General features: G+C 39.1%; 2 protein-coding genes across 18 annotated transcripts in view; both read right to left on the bottom strand.

Moving 5' to 3' along the window:
• The window catches only part of mctp2a (multiple C2 domains, transmembrane 2a), a 46020-nt gene extending 38991 nt beyond the window's left edge, over positions 1-7029 (bottom strand). The window contains exons 1-6 of one of the 3 annotated variants that reach the window (XM_008412368.2): positions 6919-7029; positions 4065-5015; positions 2623-2682; positions 2425-2536; positions 223-365; positions 10-86 (exon numbers count right to left, since the gene is read on the bottom strand). In XM_008412368.2, coding sequence (XP_008410590.2) covers positions 10-86; positions 223-365; positions 2425-2536; positions 2623-2682; positions 4065-5003 — 1331 coding nt within the window. In that variant the 5' untranslated portion in view covers positions 5004-5015; positions 6919-7029. Of the gene's footprint in view, positions 1-9; positions 87-222; positions 366-2424; positions 2537-2622; positions 2683-4064; positions 5016-5524; positions 5759-6918 lie in introns of those variants that run through there. The other 2 variants (XM_081608195.1, XM_008412369.2) reach the window with 2 other exon arrangements.
• A 2705-nt stretch (positions 7030-9734) lies between these two features.
• The window catches only part of mef2aa (myocyte enhancer factor 2aa), a 75302-nt gene continuing 64328 nt past the window's right edge, over positions 9735-20708 (bottom strand). For 9 of the 15 annotated variants that reach the window (XM_008412371.3, XM_008412374.3, XM_008412373.3 and 6 more), the window contains 5 exons: positions 19090-19274; positions 17103-17126; positions 14429-14558; positions 14133-14256; positions 9735-13954 (listed from right to left, as the gene is read on the bottom strand). In XM_008412371.3, coding sequence (XP_008410593.1) covers positions 13618-13954; positions 14133-14256; positions 14429-14558; positions 17103-17126; positions 19090-19274 — 800 coding nt within the window. In that variant the 3' untranslated portion in view covers positions 9735-13617. The remainder of the gene's footprint in view (positions 13955-14132; positions 14257-14428; positions 14559-17102; positions 17127-19089; positions 19275-20708) is intronic. The other 6 variants (XM_017305331.2, XM_017305335.2, XM_017305336.2 and 3 more) reach the window with 2 other exon arrangements.

Genomic DNA, 20708 nt, shown 5'->3' with positions numbered 1-20708 from the left:
AGCACTCACTTGTGCAACTCAAGGTTTTTCAGAGAAATAGTGCTTGAACCCATGAAGTCATCAGCTGTGAGATTTTTATCATAGACCTGCAAATATGTTATAATCTATTTAATGCATCTCATAAAAAAATTAATGTTTTGAGTTTGAATTGCATTGAGTTAATAATGGCTACTATTGAAACTCTGCGCATGTGTTTAAGCAAAAAAAATTAAAAATGCCTACCCGAAGTTCCACATCATGGTGTCTGTCTCGAAGAGGATGAGAGAAGGATTCGTTCCATCGTGGATTCAGGTCTTTGTAAACCACTTTGCTTTTATAGAATTGCTTCCCTTCAAGTTTGAACTTCACATATGGATCACTTGAACCTTAAATTAATTACATAAAAAAAATTATCCCCACACTGAGAAATGGATGTGCAACTTTCATATAATATTAGAAGGAATATTTTTATGCAAACATTTTCAGAGTGTATTTTTGCCATGCATATGCACTATGTCTAGGACAATACACACCCTTCCCCCACGACAATTATGTGAGGTACTGTCATTTGGGGGCAGGACGTGCACACCACACATGGCGAAACCAGGAAAGTAGCCGTTTAATTGTCAAAAGAGTAGAAACACTCGCCAGCATGAGGCGACCAGAAACCCAAAATCTAGAAGCAACCAGTGTTAATCTCCCAAGCCTGTTAAGAAAGTCCGTCTGGGAGCGAGGTGGGGGTATCGGACTTCTTTGTTTCTGCAATTGCACGCAGATTGGCCAAAAAAATGAAAGCCAGCCCCATGCCTTCATTTGTATAGAGGGGGAATAAAGGGGTGCTTGAGAGAGCCTGCGGGGAGGCTTGAATCACATGACAAAGGCCCTGTGGGGATGGGCTGTCAGGCCTGTCAGCTCCCCACTCCAAATGAACATCTCGCAAAGGCAGGCAGGACCCACAGCAGCTCCACCCTGCCAGCCCGTGACAGGGAAACCTCCAGGCAACTTGACAGGAGGAGAATGTGGCAGCTAGCACGGCGAAAAAGCTCTGGCATGAGTGAGAATGGTGACGATGGAAATTAATGGGGGGAAGAAAGGAAAAAGAGGGGAGAACAAAAACCCCAAGGAGTGGGGGGCTGGCGGTGTGGGTCCCTTTCAGAATATGTAATGACAATGTATGCCATTGGTGGCCCTTTGGCACAGTGCTGATTGTTGGGCAAACAGTGCAGAGGCAGGGGGCGTGTATGGGCATTGCATCATCATTGTGCCATCTTGTCACGAAGTGTAAGATCTCAACTAGCACAGGACGCTGGGCTTGGAGGGTCTCCTTTTACCCAACAGGATTAGAAAAATAAAAGAGAGAACTCCACAGCGACAGGGTTGATGGTCAACAGAAGAATAGCCTGAAACTTTCAATTGCAAACGAACTGATGTTGATGTAGCTTTGAAATGATATGGAATTAGATTTAAAACATTAAATAAATCTAACACTATCTAAAAACAAGTTTATATTTTTTTAAGAAAAGCAAGTCCTCCAAACATTCAAAATATGTCAGCAAATCGTCATGCTTGAGACCACACATCTTTTTTTATTCTTGTACTGCTGTAGTTCTGTTTTTGGCCACCAGAGGAAGCTGTTGTTTTGAAGTATAAACATTAAGCTGATCTTCTGAATGGAATCAAATGTATTGTAAGAATTCTCATCTAAGGTTTCTCTGTCAATATCCATGCTGCTATCATATGCTATCATAGCTAAAGCAGAGCTTTAAATGTAAACTCTCATGACATGTGACCTTTTTCACTAAATATCACAAATTAAATTAATAAAACAGAAAAATTATTTCCAGAATTTTATTTATTTTTTTTTACTTTTTGGTCCATTCAAAATAAATAAATGTATAAAAGCTATTCATGAAAAAATATTTTCCTTTTTAAAATCCAAGTCAATTAAAGAGGAGTTACTACAACAACTGCAGTTTTTGTTTTTGAAATACAGGTTTCCACTCTGGTATAGTCTGCTTTTTGTCATACTGGTCGAACTGCATACTTCCTAATGTTTTTTTTTTTGTTGTCGTTTTTGTGTTGTCATTCTCATAGCAAAGTTGCATTTAAGCAAAACCAGAAAACACACCCCATTCTTCCTAATCACACCAACCCTTTCCCAATGTGAAACTTTAAATTGTTTTGTGCTTAAACGTTACAAACGTATGCAGGTTTTGTTCACCTGCAATGTTTCATTAAGGCCTCACCCTTTAGCTATTACCACTGGCAACACACAATGGGCTGCATTCCTTTAACCAAAAATGGGACTGGCTTCTTTGAACAGCTCCAGCCAGCTGCATCAGCCTGCCATACTGCTGTAAGAACAGTTTCGAAATATGTACATTTCTAAAGTTTAGCAGGTTGCAGGAGAGTCCGGAACTCTTGAGGGTCATCTTGGTGACCTACCGGCACGCCTGCTTCTGATGACCAGATTCCGACCATATTTTAAGTTGATGTTTAGGAGGTACCTCTGGAACCGGGAGGTTGTCGGCGCATCGGGGCCTGACAACAAAGTGTCCTGTGGAGAAACCAAAAGTTAAACTAACTTGACTGTTCATAGAAGCTGCTTGGCATGTTTTAGTATTTTTGTATGCGACTACTCACAGTGCCTTCTGCATTGTTGTCATCAAAGTCATCACAGTATTCAAAAGTTTCTGCAGAGTTCTGAATTAGAATTATTAAAAAATATATTTTTAATTAAAAACAAACATTTCTGCATGTAGTTTTGTTCATATACAAATTCTTAGAGGTGCAGTATATAACTTTCATAAAGAATATCTTTCATACATATTTGTTAAAACTTTCTCCATGTCATGACATTTTGTTATGAAACAGATAATCTGCGAAAAGATCATTCTGTTCCTCCTCCCTGAGCTGCTATTGTCCTCTGAAGTGAAAAAAATAAAAAATCAGAGCCAGGAGGAGTGTCTTAACGCTATCAGTCAATGCTGCTAAATGTGCTAATGTTGAAGAAGCAACTCACCATTGCAGTAAAAATCTTACATAATCGGTGGTAATGCTAACTAGCCTGAGCCTGAACTTGCCTCATTTTACCTAGAAATGAGGTAAGATCTGGCACTATGCTACCTGAACCGAAATGAGGTGGGGAGGGGAGGGATGAGCAGCGCCTCACGAGATTGAGATTGACAGCAATAATCTGTCTCCCGACTCTGATTGGTTGTTTCTAGTTAGGACTGGGAGCACTGGGAGATGGCAGAGGAGTCCAATTATTTCACATATTATCTGCCTCATACCATACTATCACAATATAGTGACCGTTTCAACAAATATGTAACAAATATGTAGAGCTTTTCCTTCCTTCCTATGTAGCTTTAACTTTTATCTTAAAGCAGCAGATAAAAGTTACATATCTGCAGCTTTAAGGGCATAGAGTGTCAACAGTGCATAAGAGATTTTAATCTTTTTGTTCACATTGTAGAGAGATTTAAACCATATTGTGTAAGACTTGTAACACAGGTTTGTAACTGGTTTCGTCACTGTACTTCAGAAACGTTAAAGAGAAAAAAAGGTTGAGATTATATCCCAGCAAAACCTCAGCAGGTCATTGCAAAAAACTCAGAGGCTTTTTCATATGTCAAAGATTGACTGATGTCAAAAAAGAAAAAAAAGAAACATATTTCCAAAGTAACACAGTGAATCTACAATTCAGTTGATGAGAATGGCTTTATGCCATTTCTCATCAATTCTTCTTATGGGCAAAAAAGAAAGACATGCATGCTATTTGCTTGTTAAATCAACTATGCAAACATTCAAATAAATGTGCTCAAGCTACCATTCCAATATTAAAAACTATGCTTTTCACAAAAGATTAGGTGTTCTTAATAGTACCCCAAGTTTTTCAAAAGGAATTAATAACTGCATCCAAGTTGGAATGTCTTGGATTTGTGAATCAGAATATAAAAAACGATTTCTAGTGTGAGCTATTGTATAAATTTCACATATAAGTAAACAAGAGTTCTCTATCTTGATTTATAGTTCAATTAAAAAAAAAAAAACAGAATATTACAAAAATCCATATTACTAACCTCCTCTAGAGACTCATCCTGGTTTTCTAAGTCCAAAACACCGTCATCCATGGACATTTCTCTATGCAGAGAGGAAGAAGACACTTGTTCAAGGTCTTCCTCATCCCAGGTCGAGGGCCATAGCATGTTAACTTGATCCTCACTGGGAGTGACACATGCAGAATACAAAGAAAAGGCATCTGCATTGTCAAATTGAGCCTCTAAGGACAGCCTATCTGTAGAGGAGTTTGGCCGGCTGGTTTGTATAGTCTGCTTTTCTAACGTCGGCTTTGTTGTCTCGAACATTACGGTTTTCTTCTCAGCGTGAAGACGTTTTTCTTCCCCCATTGAGTTCGCTCTGTTGAGGACGGCTGCAACAGCATCAGACGTCCTTCTGCGAGTATAGGGCTCTTCCTCAGGTACACTCTCCTTCTCCGCCTGGTCGCTTTCTGGCTCTTTAATGGGTTCGAATGTGAACTTTTGCATGTTTTTCTTGGGTTTTCTAAGCTCTTGTGGAGAAAAGCCTTCAATACGAACATTCTTTTTGTTCTGTGGGCTTGAGGTCTTCAAGTAAACCTCATCCTCATAGGTTGGTGGAGCACTCAATCTGTTTGATGATGGAAGATTAATGTTATGAATCCTGTCTTGAATGTCTGACACTGAGTGAGTGAGTTTCTCTGCAAAAAGCGGTCCTTCACTGACTGAACCACTAGCAACAGAATCTGTATCACTCTGACCAGGAGAGGTGCCAAAGTTGATGGTCTCAGAAGGGGTAGCCAGTGCATCAGTTTCTCCAGAGCTTGCTTCGACTTGAAGTGAGGTAAGGTCTGGCACTGATATGCTGCGCCGATTGGCCAGGTTCCTTGGCTGTTTGGCAAGCGGCTTTTTACGTGGTTTCTTGATGTTGGGTAGCTTAGTTTTTAGACGAAAATTCTCTAGAAATTTCTTTTTGCCTTCCATCTTAAGTAACACCTATCGGGAAGTAAACAAAAATGTGAAAAATAAATCTGTTTCCCTCACACACTGTTTACAAAAGAATGATATGGAGAACTACAGAGAACAAATACATTCCTAAAAGCCCCAAAACAGTGATAACAGAAGGTGTTTGTGTTATCAAAGCAAAGGTTATAGGCACATTTCAAAAGAAGACTAAAGTGTATTTGTTGTAGATTATTTACTAAAGCATATTTCAAATCTTTAAGGGTTTAGACTAGTGATGAGCAAGAAACTATATGAATTGTCAATATAGCTGCCTATCGATAATCTTCAAAATAATACTTCTACATTTCGAAGGAGTGACTGTTAAAATAAATGTACATTAGTTTCATTATTATGCATTTTCCATGTATTTTTGTGTTCCACACTATCCATAATTAGTCATACAACTGATTGTTGGAACTACTCCATTCTACCTACAAACTCAAACAGAAAAATGTGACTAGCAATTCCCATCAAATTTAGACAGAGAAAAGCTAATTTACCTGCTCAGACGTCCTCTTATACACACCTTGACAGAGATGCACTGAGTTAGTTTCCTACTATTTCGTAACTTTTGTTTCCTGCAGACATCTCAACCATTCTAACTATGATGAACAACAGGATGTGTTTCAGAAGCAAAGTCAGGTGATTGGTGGAGAAGCCATAGTGGCTGAAACCGGCACTACCAGTCACACGAGTCCTAGTTTCAGTGAATCAGAGTGCCACTGGTAAACTTGCCGAGGTCTGTCCAAGTTGTCCGTGATATACCGAGCTGCATATGACTCATGATATAGGAGATCAAAAAGTATCTGGTTGAGTAAATGGAAGCAAATGCACAAAGAGATTACACTGACACCAAAACAGTTAAATGTTTGCTCAGAGTACAGCAGTCTGTTTTGTAAGTCTGTTGATTTGTATACTTGATGGTTTATTTGCATATGAGAGCATGTCTGCTTTTAGCTGCGTATACAACACGCTTCTCTGAATTCTTTTATAGGTCCAAGTGTTTAAAAATATACTTAATGCTGTAATCTAGCCTAATTCTACAGCAGAACTGTCCAAAACAATCCCAAAATACTTCAGATTGATTCTGCAACATGACTGAGGCATATGAAATGTCAGAGCTCATCTTGCACTCCGTTTCACACAGACTCATATTTGTTTGCTGAGGAACACAGTTAGCCTAAGCTCCTTAAAACTGAGCATTTGTGTTTGTTAGGTATAAACTTTAGCTCTGTGTCCACACAGAAGCTAATGCAACAGACCCACTGCTGTTTCCTCTCCCCCTCTCTGCTTGTCTCTGCTCTAACGGTGGGGACTAACATGACAGCAGATGTGTTTGATTCTGGGCAGAGACTTGTTCAATATTTGCTGATGTCTTAAGGAGATCAGGCCCACATGAAAGAGCCACAACTTGGCTTCTAGTTAAAAGGCAGGTTTTGGTATCGGTACAGGGCAAGATCCCCTATGGCAGGTGGCCTCAAGGCCTGCATATCACACAAATCAAACAATCCAAAAACCTTGCTCAGTTGCTCTACACATGCACACTGGATCTCATCCAAGCCACAACACAGCTGGTCTCATGGCCAGGAAGCCAAAACATTATGCATTTTGGGGGAACATGGAAGCACACAAACAACGTGCAAGGGGAACAGGGAGGTTAGAGGGCGCACATTTGTAGCATATCATTTATTATTTGCTTAATGACTCACTAAAAGCTACTGTACATAACAAATAGCTGTCAAGTGTCGACATTTCTTGAAGTAAAGACCTTTTTTTTTAATCTAATGTAAGACGTACATTTTTTTTTTTCGTCTTAACATTTTAAAACACCAACTCCAGCCTTCTTATAGAAAGGCTTTCACTCGTAAAAGCCTTTGAGAAACTGAATACTCACGTGTACTTTCAAGTCAGTCAAACATTTACGCAGTCCAGCATCACCTGCAAGCTAGCTACCCGTTGCTCAGGTTTCTGACGTCATAGTTCCGTTTTTGTGGCAACACCTTTCAGGTGGCCCGGGGAGTTTGACCTTATTTTGCCGTCCTGCACGCGAAGAACGAGATCAGGTCCAATCTCCTTTGTGATTACAGATTGACTATCTATTAAAAATGCTATTAATGTTTAGCTAAAAAAAAAAAAAGATGTTGTTTATATGTTAGACCTTGAGTTGTATCATTTTTAATCTAATTTAATGTGTAAACTGCAAGTCACCGCTAGGTGGTACACTTGATCCTATTTTCACTCAGTCGTGTGACTGAAAAAAAAGTTCTTTAACTTTTTCAGAGGGAAACTCGACTGGTCCTCAAAACTTACAAAACTTGTAAAACTGCTACAGTGTCAGTTTTATTGGTTGCCATAACAAGCAACTAGTCTGGGAGGAGGAGGAAAAAAAATCCATCAAGATTAAAGTTTCTTTCAGGTTTTGGTGTACAGAAACCCAGTTTAACAGTAAGATCACTGTTTAGTCATCTGAAATATGAAAAAAGGCAGATTTTAAAGTCGCGGCATAATTTACAATCCTTTCTGCATGGAATTTGCATGTTCTCCCTATCATGTGTTTTCTGTGGATAATATGACTTTCTCCCACATTCCATAAACATCACTGAGATGAGCTGATTATTCTAAGTTGTCTATATGTATAGGTATGTGCAAGTATGTCTCTGTGAAATGTCTGAAATATATTAAATACTGTGGTAGAAATACTTTTGGCAATGAGAAATCCATCTCATTGTTTGCAATTATTAAACAGTAAAGTTAATTAACACATTGAAGCATAAGTGTTTTCTGATAAATCAGTTCAAAATGTTATCTGTTTGTAAGCATATACCAATTTATACTTTTATCTCAATAAGGTACAATCAAAAAAAATTTGTCTTGCAGACAATTTCAATGGATGTAAGATCCATTTAATTTTCAAGACATTTTGTGAGAAAGCCTATTTTTGCTTCAATCAAGTAGTTGGCCTTTCACTCACTTTTGCATAACTGATGATTGGTATAATGGGAATGAAAACACAAAAATCTTGATTGTTTTTCTCTCTTTTATGAGTGTTTCTAAGCACATACTTGAAATATAGGATTTCTGCATCTGTAGAAGTCTGTAGAAGTCTCAGAAAACCTAATTTTGGGTCAAAAACACTATTCCTCAAAAACCTATGTTGGTGATGGGATGATAGCATCCGAAGCGGGTGCTTTGTTACCTGTATTTAACCAGGAAGAGAAAAAAAACTGAGATCAAAAATAGTACCCTGGGCTGTTTTATATCCTTGTTCTTTGTGGAAAAAAAATTGTACACCCACATACATTTGATAGTTATTTTTACTATGCTAAAACATGTGACTATAATTTCCCATTCAAATTTAACCCCTTACCTAATAGTTGACTTTTTTCCCCATGAGCATAAATACAGAATTGTATGCAAAATTTAAAAGAAATGTGAATGACGACATAAAAACTTTAACATCATGATATAAAATGACAGGGATTCATGCCTACATACTCAAAACTTGCAGATTATTCTTTTTACATGTTATGGTGAATGTTGTCCTATCATCGTAACAGTGATAGGACAATGTTATCATTGTAACAATCAAGATTTTTGTAAGTGATCTGCTTTGCAGCAATTGTTCTTTTCCATGGTAAATATCTTTTTTTAATCGTCGCTACTGCAAAAACACAAGTAAAACTTCTCAGTGCAACAATGACTCAGGAATATTTTTCTTCCAGTATTCCTGCAAGACATGACAGTTAGCAAGGTGTGTAGCATGCATGACAAAAGGACCTCCCAGATGTGGAATGCAATTTTGATACACCCATGGTGTTTGTGCCATGACACCCAAGTACATGTGTTAAGACCAAGTTTTCATGGTAAAATGAAGGATTTGTAAGATATTCCAAGTTAAACTCATTTAATTATTTCCAGTATATTTGGTCTTAACAAGCTTAGAATTTATGTCAGAATTCTTATGTAAGTTGCTTAAAATTGATATTTGTTTAACTAGTTTATCCTAAGTGCAACATTGAGTACAGTACTGAACTTAAGTTGCTTCCTTACTTTCAATTTTGAATTTGTTTCCCTTATTGCCGGTTTTTAGGCATTGGAAAATCCTTTACATTCCTAAGTATTTTTAAGTGGCCTTGCAATTGAATCAAACCACTGTTCCTTAAAAATATGTCCAAGAGATTATAAAGCAAACATAAAAACTCCTTTCTAACCTACGTGACCCAACCAGGAAGCCAGCGACCAACTGGGTATACATTTAATTGTACAACAACGCCGCCTTCTGGTAACTTTGCGGAAATATATAGATGTATGCACAAATTGAACATACCAAATCTTACCATTAAAGGCTACTGTATGGTTTTCTGTGTTTTTGTCGCTTCATCCACAGGAAACCTTTAAACTGCAGGTCATTATAAGAAAGTCCTCTGTATGTTAAAATTGCTGCTGTCTTTGAGTATTCAATTTGAGGAATAGTTTGGATGTCACGAAAAGTAAATGTATTACAACAAATGTATTAAATTGATTCATTACACTTAGTGATCCATTAACTTATTATTACTATCATTATTTTGTTAACTAATCTTTATTCCAAAGCTCACTTTATTTGTATTGCAGACATGTTGCAAAGTGGGCCTTTTTTAGCCTACAGTCTTTTGACTAAACTTTTGAAAATGCAGCATTAACCAAGTACACAAAGATGAGCAGACAGAGTTCAGATTGAGCATACACTGAGGTGTTTAATAAAGTTGACAGTTTATACTGTTTGGGACTTCACAGAAGAACAGATTCTATGAAAGAGTTGTTTACTTCATTTTATACAGAATAAGAGAGAAAAAAAACCCAAACAAAATTACACATGAAAAGCCAATATTTGCACTTTTTTGTGTAGAATACAAATTTTGTACAACATCTAGCATAGTATCTTAATTGTTCAATAAAAAGTTCACTTGAATAATTATTGTATGTTGAAAATAAAATAACACATTCAAGCGAAAACAAAAATGCAGATTAACTTAAAATCTATTTCAATTTTAAAACAAATATTTTTATTATTGGCAACAAAGTCCAGCTTGTGCCGCCAAACGGTCTGAGCACTCAAACCGAAAACAGCTCCTTTAGTTACGTGAACTATTAACTACAGACACTTACCAAACACTTAGTTCTGTTTATAAAAGCCATGAAGCAAAGCGGTGTGCTCTTGCACAGCAAAGTGAAGAAAGTCCTCTCCAGAGGTTCATCGATTACCCTTTCCTTTCACATTCATCAGTTATGCACAATTTGGACGAGGACGAACAGAGCGAATTGTATCACCGTGCATTCACCATGCAATAGCTTGTGTGAGTTTGCAGTGAAGAGAGGCGGGATCTGCTCCCGCCCAGATGATGTCTGCATTGTCTTTTCCGTACAGGAGTGAGAACAAATGTGGTGCAATTTCTCTTTGGAATAAGGCATTTCCTAACTGTGCATATTGGTAGAGCAACTACAAAATTCCCTGATATGTCATCAAGTGCTAAAAAATGTGCTCAACTATGAGGCGGCGCTGCCAAGACAGGCTGATTTCTGTTGAAGTCATTTATTATTGCTATTTTCCTCTGCTGTGTTAAACTGGATTACAATAAGGGCAATTAAACACTATGGTGTATATTTATGTGTCATAAAGTGTCTCGCAAAAGCAGTCAGTTGAACTTTTTCAAAGTTTGTCACATTACAACCACAAACTGCACTGGATTTTATTGGGATTTTTTTGTAATTTTTACAAGTTAAACAGTATAAAGTGTGGCGTCAATTTGCATTCGCTTCTTTTTCTTCAGAGGTCAGCTTTTTGAGTTTGTCTGGGTGCAATGTAGGAGAGTGTTAATCAGAGAAGCAGCCACTCTGGAGGAGTTGAAGATCAAGAGAACACTACAAATCTGATCTTTCAAAAAAAGAGTGCCAAAAAAGGCAATTGTTGTATGACAGCGAGACCAAAAATGTAAGTTTTTAGCTCCCCACCCATTATCATTACATAGATGAAAAATAGCAGGACAACCAAAGACACACATCCAGGCTACTTTAGGATATCAAGAAATGGGATTAGCGTTTCTTGAAGTCTGTCTATCCAATCTGACTCAGGTTGAGGTGTTTGGTAAATAACATTGGGATAAAGGTTTATTACATAACCCCAAAAATGTGTGGCTGTAGTCGTGGCTAGAGGCAGAAAACACATGTCACACTTTCCAGATTTCAGTTTGTTTAAAATAAATAAATAAATTCTATTGCATTTCACAAGTACTGCATTGTATCGCTCTCTCATGCACAATCCCAATAAAATACATTAAGACTAGTGGCTGCAACAAGTCACGGTGTGAAAACGTTCAAGCTGTATGAATACTTCTTACGGGAAAATGAATATGAGGAGATGGCCCAAAAGAGATTGATGATAATAAAATTGTAGTCCAGTAACTTCCAGCTGTGGCACTTCAGAATAAGAGGCTAACAGTCTGACACTCTTTCCCCTGACAGCTTGTGGACTGAATATGTTTAGTAATGACATCATAGCATTTATATTTCATGTGAAGTGGAGTTAAATCTGCATAGATCTGCAATGGTGTAAAACTGTGGGAAGGTTGAAGGATGCCCAAGGTTACTAACAAACACAAGACACGCCATGGAGAATGCACAGTGAAATCCGTCTCGTACAGAAAAATTCTCATACAAATGTGTGCCTCTCAGCAGGAAATATAGAAGTCAGTCAGTGTGCTGTTATCTGATGAATGGGTAATTCCTTTTGAAATGGAGAATTAAAACCACCACAACCCTGTTTTTTTTCAGTCATTGTTACAGTGTAATAACACAGGCTGTATGCAAAAACAACTTTCAATTTCTTTGCAAATTTCTGGCTCCTATTGTTTCTACTACAAGGTTACAGCACTGTCACTAAATGGGGATAAACTTGTGATAGGATCTCTTCAGCCAATTGGGTTATTACGGGTATTTACAACTACATGTGGGCCCGCATATATGATTATTTTCATCCCAACGTCACCAGCAGCTGTTCTGTGTTTGAATTTGTTGAGTTAAATTCCAAAAGCCAGTGGCAGGATGAGCCAAATGGCCTCAGAGATGGTTTTCAGTCAGTTGAGTTAGAAGCAACAACAATAGAATATTCTCTGTTGTGTGAGATAAAACCGCGGGTTTGAATTGTGGCAGTAACTTCAGCACCTGGTGTTAGAGCACAATAGGTAGGAAGAAACCCTATTTCCCCCAGCCTTTTGATCATCCTTCAAAAAAAAAAAAAGAAAGAAAGAAAAAAGTTTGACCTTACTTAATTCGTCATAGAGTGTATTCAGGGCAAACAAGACAAAACCAATAATCTAAAAGCAAAAATTTGTCAGAGTTTATGCAGAAATGACTGAACAAAACCTTGAAATATGGACCAGTGACTTCTTTTTTTTTTTAAAGGTCCACTCCTGTAAACTCAGCTGTAAACCACAAAAATATACTTTTCTTGAAAACGGTGTACTCACCACCCTGGCAATATATATATTAAAGTTGCTATTTACACAACAACAACAACAAAAAAAAAAAGAGACAAAACGCTTGGCTCATATTTTGACATTGTACAAATAGAACAGCAAACGCCCATGGCTTTTTGATTTCAGATTCAAGAATCAGCCTTTTGTGATTTTCACACCGCAACAAAGTACGATGAAAAATACAGAGTATGATGAAAAAAAAAAAGAAAAAAAAAAAAAAGAAGAAGACAGGCAGTATTTGAGCAAACTGTAGAGAGATTACAGCAACTGTACAACACAAAAACCCCAGCTTTGGCTTATTTAACTAATGAACTGTTGCTCAAATGTGAACACGTTGGCTTACTAACCAGCTCAACTGGACAGGTTTGCATTATCTTAACTGTATATTTATACACCTTACTCTTTTAAATTATAAAATTAATTATCATTATTGCGATAAATTCTGATGTTATTTTACCTCCCATGTTGTTGTTTTAAAGTTGTTTTAGCTTATTAAAGAGTCTTGAAAGACCTCGCCATGATGTGCTCTGTGTCAAAAGATCATATGGATTTAAAAAATTTAGAGAGGCCCCCCCTTTTAGACCAAACTTGGGTGATTGCACCGTTGTATTTGGACATACTTCTTGACGTGAACATCCTATGTAATTAGAGAGTCCTTAGCCTGAAAGCAACACAATTTTCTGGGATTGTTTGCGAACTTGCGAGCACGACAGCAAAACAGCAACTACATGTAAGTGTCTGACTAGACCAGTGGCTACAATATTCTACCGCTTATCACTTAACAATTTTCTCTCATCTGCAGACGCCTTCTGAACTGCACCAAGTACCTGATACCACCTGCCAGTGCCCAAAATGTATTTAGATTATTTAACCTTGCTGTATCAGTTTTAGAATTGACTTAAATATGCCCTGACATCTTCTAACGTTACATCCCAGAATTACAAATCGAAGTGGAGTTGAATAATAGAATAATGTTGACAGCTCTAAGGACCCTCGCTCTGTCTTTTATCCCCATGTCTAATCCCTCCCTTTCTCTCTCTCTCTGTCTGGCTGGTGACTGCAGACCGGATCAGAGCTCCTTATGTCACCCATGTATCCATGCGCAAGCGCTTGACTGACGGGCTCTCCCTGTCCTCAGAGCCGGCAGGGGGTCTTCCGAGTCCAAGCGGGGAATGGAAGTCCGCCCGGTGGTCCTCGCGGTCGCTGCCGTCATATGAACTGCAGGACGAGCTGAGGCTGTCGGCGGGCGAGCGTCCCAGGACTTCCTGCCGGCTGGACCCTTGCTGGGGCTGCTGTGGGGGGAACCCGGATGGGGTGACCCGCTCGCGGGGCGGGGAAATGGGCTCAGACTTGATGTTTATGCTCTGGCTGGTGCTAATGGATAAGTTGGAACCCTGAGGTAGGTGACTTCCACCACTGCAGCATAGGGAAGAAGAATATCTCATATTCAGTTTACAACAAAAATAAAAAACAGTGCTAAAAGCCAGGAATATGTAAGTGAATGATTCAGAATGATATCACAGAGCACCGTGGGTGTTGCTTTTATGCGAGGGTGTCTGTAGAGTGTGCCTTTGTTTGCAAGTGTGTTACTTACACCAAAGAATTAAGAGCTGCCTGGCCTAGTTGATGCTGTTGCCATGCAGACATGGAGCCCAGAGAGAGGCCGGGAGAGCTGAAGCCCTGCAGGGAGGAGATATCCGCACTGCTCAGCGAGTACTCTGTTAAAACAAAAGCAGTCACACACTCACAAACTGAGAACTAACTCACATTTCACCTTCACAACTGTGCGCTAGTAAGAAAATAGCAGGAACAAGGAACGTGAACTACAAGAGGTCCCAGCTGAGGGGGCTGCTTTCAGTGTAGGGATGAGGGCAGAAGGTGCAGACTCACCAGCAGGATTGTAGGCGGTGGGCATGCCTGAATAGACCAAGCCCTGTGGGGGCAAACTGGGGGTGGTAACAGACACAACAGGAGTGGCAAGCGGCTGGGTGGACTGGGAACTGCTTATCCTCTGGGTGTTCTGTAGGACACAAAAGCAAGACGGAGAAAATAAATGCAGAAAATATACCAGTCCAAATCCAGATCTATCCAGACTATGAGCATACTCTCATCGCAGAAATTAAAAAGTACTTGAAAATATATTTTTTCCCCCCGTAATTTTACACCAGACATTATCCACCACAAGGTGGCAGTGAAGCTGTGTAAGTTAGCAAAAGTATATAACAGTATTTTAAATTGTACAGTTAAAAACCCCAAGTCATAATCACCAGATGTCCATGTCAGTAAATTATAGCATAATATTAAATTTAATCCAGTGATTAACTTTATAAAGTGAACAGTTTGAATTGTATAAATTCAACTCACACAAAAAGACATATTTTAAGTGTTTGTTTTTTTTATTTTGATGATTAAGGGTCACAGTTAACACGTTCCAAAAATAAGATTCACAGAAAATTATGATATTACATAAGACCAGTAAAAACAGACATTTCACCCTACTGTGCAGTATGTTTATGTAAGGTGAGGTACTGCATGTGGACACAGTATTTGGACAGGGCTCCTTTTGCATAAATTACTGGATTAATGCAGTGTGGTATGGAAGCAGCCTGTGTCCCATCTGAGGTGTAAAGGAAGCCCATGTAGCTTTAGTAATAGCTTCAGCTACTGTACAGTTTTGGTCTCTCATTCTCCTATTGATTGTTATAAAAAGGAGAATGAGACTTAGATTCAAGTCAGGTCATTTTGCTGGCTATTCAAACACAATGATACAATGAAAACTAACCAAGTTATCAGAACTTCTGGCAGTATGTGTACAGATGCCAAGTCCTGCTGGAGAACCAAATCAGCATCTCCAGAAAGCTAATCAGCAGGTGGAAGCATGAAGTACTCCAAAAATTCCTGCATTCACTCTTGAATTTATAAAACACACCAGTAGATAACATGACTCCCAAAATCTTCACTGACTATGAAAATGTGGACTCTGTGCCACTCAACTGATATGCCAGACTCTGGGACCTTGATTTCAAAATGAAATGTTATATTTATTTTCACCTGAAAAGATGACTTGGTTTACCAACCAACAACCAAGTCCTTTTTTTGGGGCTCGGGTAAAAAAAAACTATTCTGATGTTGACTCTGATTCTGTGGTGGTTTAACAAAAGTGAAGTGACTGTTGCAGTCAAAGCCCCAAATACTTCCGTGTGCATTAGCTTCTGAAATTATACCTCTAGGTGCAGCACACACTCTGTAAATCTCCCCCAAACTACTAAAAGAGGCTTCACATCAAAACATTTTCAAGGCTCCAGTAATCCCTATTGCATTTGCATGTTTTCTACCACATTTTTCCTTCCTATAAACTTTCCATTAGTATTATTGGATAAAGCACTTTGTGGGCTGTCAGCCTTACTAGAAATAATAGCCTCAGCTACATCAGTCAGTGTAATAAACCTATACAATGGTTTTACTTTTGAAATCAAATTACTGAAATAACTTAACGTGTATTATTCTTAAAATTGAAATGTTTCTGTAAAATCTAAAAGTTTAGTCTAAAAAGCACATGTGCAAATGTATTCACTAAATACATCACAATGACAAATCCCCCGTAAAATCCACCCCTCCTTTTTATAGTTTTTTTTCTCTAATATGTCAAACATGTAAATAGTGAATTGGGATAGAGAAAACTCTCAAGATTCACTCTAAGTCCAATCAAATAAACATTCAGAGCAAGAAAAGTCAGCGCAAGACAACAGATCGCTTCTACACTCACATAACACCCGAATGAGATGTTGCAAGAGGATAACGCAAATGACACATTTCAATTCCCAGAGTGACGCACAGAGGAGCTGCGGTGGTTTTTCAGTGTAGTGGCTGGCATGCATCCACACAAACACACCTACACAGCTCGGTGCGGTCATGCAGTGAGCTTTGCTGTGAGCTACAAAATGCACACACGGCCTAATAATCAAAAGCAGACACGCTGCAGCTTTTAAAACAATGCTATGACAAACCCTCCGTGTGTAATATAACAAACATATGCGCAGCTGCCAACGGTTGCGTTTGAAGCCGGATTGCATCATAAAGTTGATGGCTTCCTTGAATTGTTCCAACACTATCCGGCCAGATGACTTCACCAAACCCCAAGAATCTCACAGAGTGATTTCATTTCGGATGATGTAATTTTCTCTCCCTCGGAAAAAGAATATACGATTTATGTTTTTCTCATTGCTCTTCAATTGTTAAACATCAAACCGCGACTGTAATATAGCAGTGTGAAAAGGATTAGCATTAGTTCTCCTCTTTCTATCACACACTCCTGCATACTGGAACTCCTGGTGACTAATATTCACATGTTTGGAACAGAGGAGAAAATTTAACAGGCCAAGGCAGTCTTCTTCACAGGCCAAACTTAATGCATGCAGTGACAAAAGCTGTTGTCTTTTACATTTTTTATTTTTTATTTGAAGGAAAAGTGTCTCCTCTGTGAACACCACCTTCAGTTCAGCATGTGATTACTTTGAAGCGTGTTAACATTTCAGCCTTTTGCCCAGGCATTTGTCAAACTCACCAAATCCATTTCCTCCTCTTCCGACTGCCCTCGACAGAAGGAAAGAAGAGAGTTATGGAAAAGGAGCAGAGTGATCAGGAGGGGGGAGAGGTGATAGCTATCAAGATTTTATAGTAAAGGGGACACAACTGGAAGTAAAACTGCTGATGATTTCTGCCACCAATGCAAAATCTTATGCTTTTTGAGCATTTATGAACAGCTGTGCCCTGAAACCTTTAAGCAGAATAAGAAATAACTTATTCTGAGATAGGATACAAACTAAAACTTTTCCCTAACATCAACTCACAATCATTATAAACTACAGATATTTATTTATTTTTCCTGTTCACCCTGACTCCTCCCTGAGCCCGAAAGGAGAAACAAGAAACCCATCTTCCATCTTTCCTTTGCTGTGGGACACACTGTGAGCAGGCCAGGGCTCCTAATACTCATCCTCAATCAATAGCTGTGGGAAGACACGACAAGGGCGACAAGATATTATCTGGCTCACACCCTGGGCCCCTGATTAAGTCTTCATCTACACTCTGTCACACTGAGATGTGATTAATTTAATACCATTATGGCCTAATGACAGGCTGTCTGCAGACCTGCCACGGCAGCCACCTTCCACCGCCTCCACGGCTCAGGCAAGACTGAAGCAACCTCCAGACTGAACCTGTTTCAGATCTCAAACAGTTTGTCCTGTCTGCTCTTGATGCATCCGAGGCGCAAGAATGTTCCTTCACAGGAACAGTTCTCCGTTACTGAAGCACTTGCAACATGTCAGTTCACCCCTCTATTCTACTTAACAGTACCTTTGAAAACTACTCATACCATTTGTAGAACCAGCGTTCGTAGCAATTACAGCTGGAACTGTTACGAGGACGAATGCACTCTTATTTAGACCATTACATTATGGCTATGATTGTATGGCTAAGGTCTTTGTACTGCTGGAAGTCCTTTCTTCCAGAATTGCCCTTTTTTTTTTAAAAATCCCCCACCGTCTTTTTATTAATTCTGACTAGCTTCCTTGTCTTTTGTTAAGAAGAGAACATAATTCTGCCACTACAAAGTTTTACTATCAGGATGTTAAAGTGTTTAGATCTGCCACAAACAATGTATTGCAAAATTGGTTGGTTGCTCAGAGGATATGTATTTATGTCAATAGATTCTCACACCTGAGCTGTGGATCTATATAGCTCCTCCAGAGTTTTTCTGAACAATGCTGGTATCTGTTACCTGGCTGGTCAATTTAGGAGGACGGCCATGTCTTATGAGGCTTGCAGCCATCTCAAATGTGTTAAATTTTTTGATAATAAATTAGACAGTGCTGCTTGAGATGTGCACATATTAAAATATCCACTGATATTGTTTTAATAATTATTCTATGGTTTTAACTTCCCCACAACTTTATTGTTGACCTGGTTTGTTTCTTGGTCTTTGTTGCACATTTGGTTAATTAATAAACCTTTACAGAAAAGTTGCATTTTTTCAGAGATTACATTATAAACAAGTGTGGCTTCTGAAGCCAATTGTACCTTTATTTAAAGGTAACAGACTCCGGGGAGCTGAATACAAATGCATGTCACCCATTTTGAAACTTTCACTGTAAATGTTTTGAAAAGTATGAATCATTTTCCTTCCACTTCACAATTATGCAGCACTTAGTGTTTGCACATGAATGCCTTTGCAAAGCCCTGTATGAACCTAGAGTTCATTTCTAAGGGGTTATGACATGTTTACGACATAAGGCTGAAGGAATCTTAAAGGAAGGTTTCCTAAAGTGCAAAAAGCTGATTTCATAAAGAACGTTGTTGTAGCAAGTTTAATGCAGATAAGCAATGTCCTAAATGAGGTGATAACCTCACTTGCAAACCATGATGTGCTGCGATGATAACATCAAAGACATGTGCAGGGAAATTCTGCACATACTTCTGCTTAGTTTAATGCAGCCTCTCAGTTCCTCGGGTCGATGAAACTGATGTGCGGCGGTGTGCTCTTTACTCACCAGTGGGGGCATCATCCCTTTGCTCGATGGAGGGATAACAACCCTCAGGTCTGGCTTGCGGCTCCCCATTCCCATGTTCCCTCCAGGAGGCGGTGGAGACTTGGTAGGCATGACTTTACCCAGGCCGTTGCCGCTGGGCGTGCTGAGGAGGCTCGGCGAGCCCCTGGGGTTAACGAAGCCGTTCCCTGCAGAGACACACAGCAACAGAAACGCATCATCAAACCAGAGGGCTGTGACTGACAACACTCCCGGCCATATGAGAAACCTCTCACGCCGTCTTGTTCCGCAGCTCGCGTGCAGCATGCGGCGTTAAGTGTTTCCGACCCTCTGGGAAGTTTTAATCGACTCGGATAATTATCCTGCGCGTTTACAAAAATAAAATGTCCATTTCAAAATTGATGAGCCTTTCATTTTTTATTGTGAATGATTACATCAAAGGCAAGTCTTTGCATCTTGGGGATGAAGCGCAGTTCACTGGCAAATGTACTGTGACCACTAAAAAGACACAACTGGGTCTCTAACAGTTGAACAAATGTTCTGCTGTGTGGTTTTGTCATGCAAACAACAGAAAAAGTGCAAGACTTGTGTCCTAATGTTCACACCTTGGAGATCGTAGTCATTAGTCATTTCCGTTATATTTTAAATGCAAAACAAATGTTCACACCTTTTTTTCAAAATTCTTCTTCTGTTGCACAAATACTAAACTCCTAAAATTGAAGAATCTCATCATTGGGTAGAAACAAATACTAGTTGATATTTTATTTTATATTTTTCGAGTTTCAGTTCTTAAGAATTCTGTTTCACCTTATACGGTGCATCTTTACAGACCACAACACATTTAAAAAAACTGAAACAAGAAAGTGACTTTGAGTTTCCCTGTTACAAGGACTCACTGTCCAAATGTGTCAAATTGTAGCAATGCTGTGAAACGTCTGCATCTGCTTTAAACTGTTGACATGTTTTAGCACGTCTTATAAAAAAAAAAAAAAAAATCTTGTTCCGGTTTTGCAAACCTACAATATCGTATTTTCCGCACTATAAGGCGCACCGGATTATAAGGCACACCTTCAACTTCAGATATATGGTTCAGATTTTCAGATATAAGGTGCACCGCATTATAAGGCGCATAGAATAGATGCTTCAGTTTGGGTTGCCATACTCTTTCATTACACATCTACATTTGTAAAGAAGTGGCCCCCGAGTACTTTATATAGTAGGCTGCCCCAGTCGTTGTTTCACTCACGGTGTTGGTGTTGCAATATTGTGCCCAACTGCTTTCTGGGTAACACAGACCAACCGACACGCTCCCACCGCAGTCTCTGTCTCTCACCCCTCCCCCAAACTTTATTGACAAACCATCGTTCTGACAACTATCCCAGCATGCACCGCGCACTTCTTCTTCTACGGGCAAAAATGAAGTTGGCGGCTGCTTACCGTAGTTGCTAGACCAGTTGTGGCTCAATATTGGTCCATATATAAGGCGCACCGGATTACAAAGCGCACTGTTGGCTTTTGAGGAAATTGAAGGTTTTTAGGTGCGCCTTATAGTGCGGAAAATACGGTACTTTAATGTCTTTGTTCAAGCGCAGAATACTAAATGACTCCTCTGAACAAAGTCT

This window comes from Poecilia reticulata, chromosome 6, assembly GCF_904066995.2.
Source record: "Poecilia reticulata chromosome 6, P_reticulata-male-v2, whole genome shotgun sequence".
NCBI classification, from domain to species: Eukaryota; Metazoa; Chordata; class Actinopteri; order Cyprinodontiformes; family Poeciliidae; genus Poecilia; species Poecilia reticulata.
This window is presented reverse-complemented; position numbering and strand designations above follow the sequence as displayed.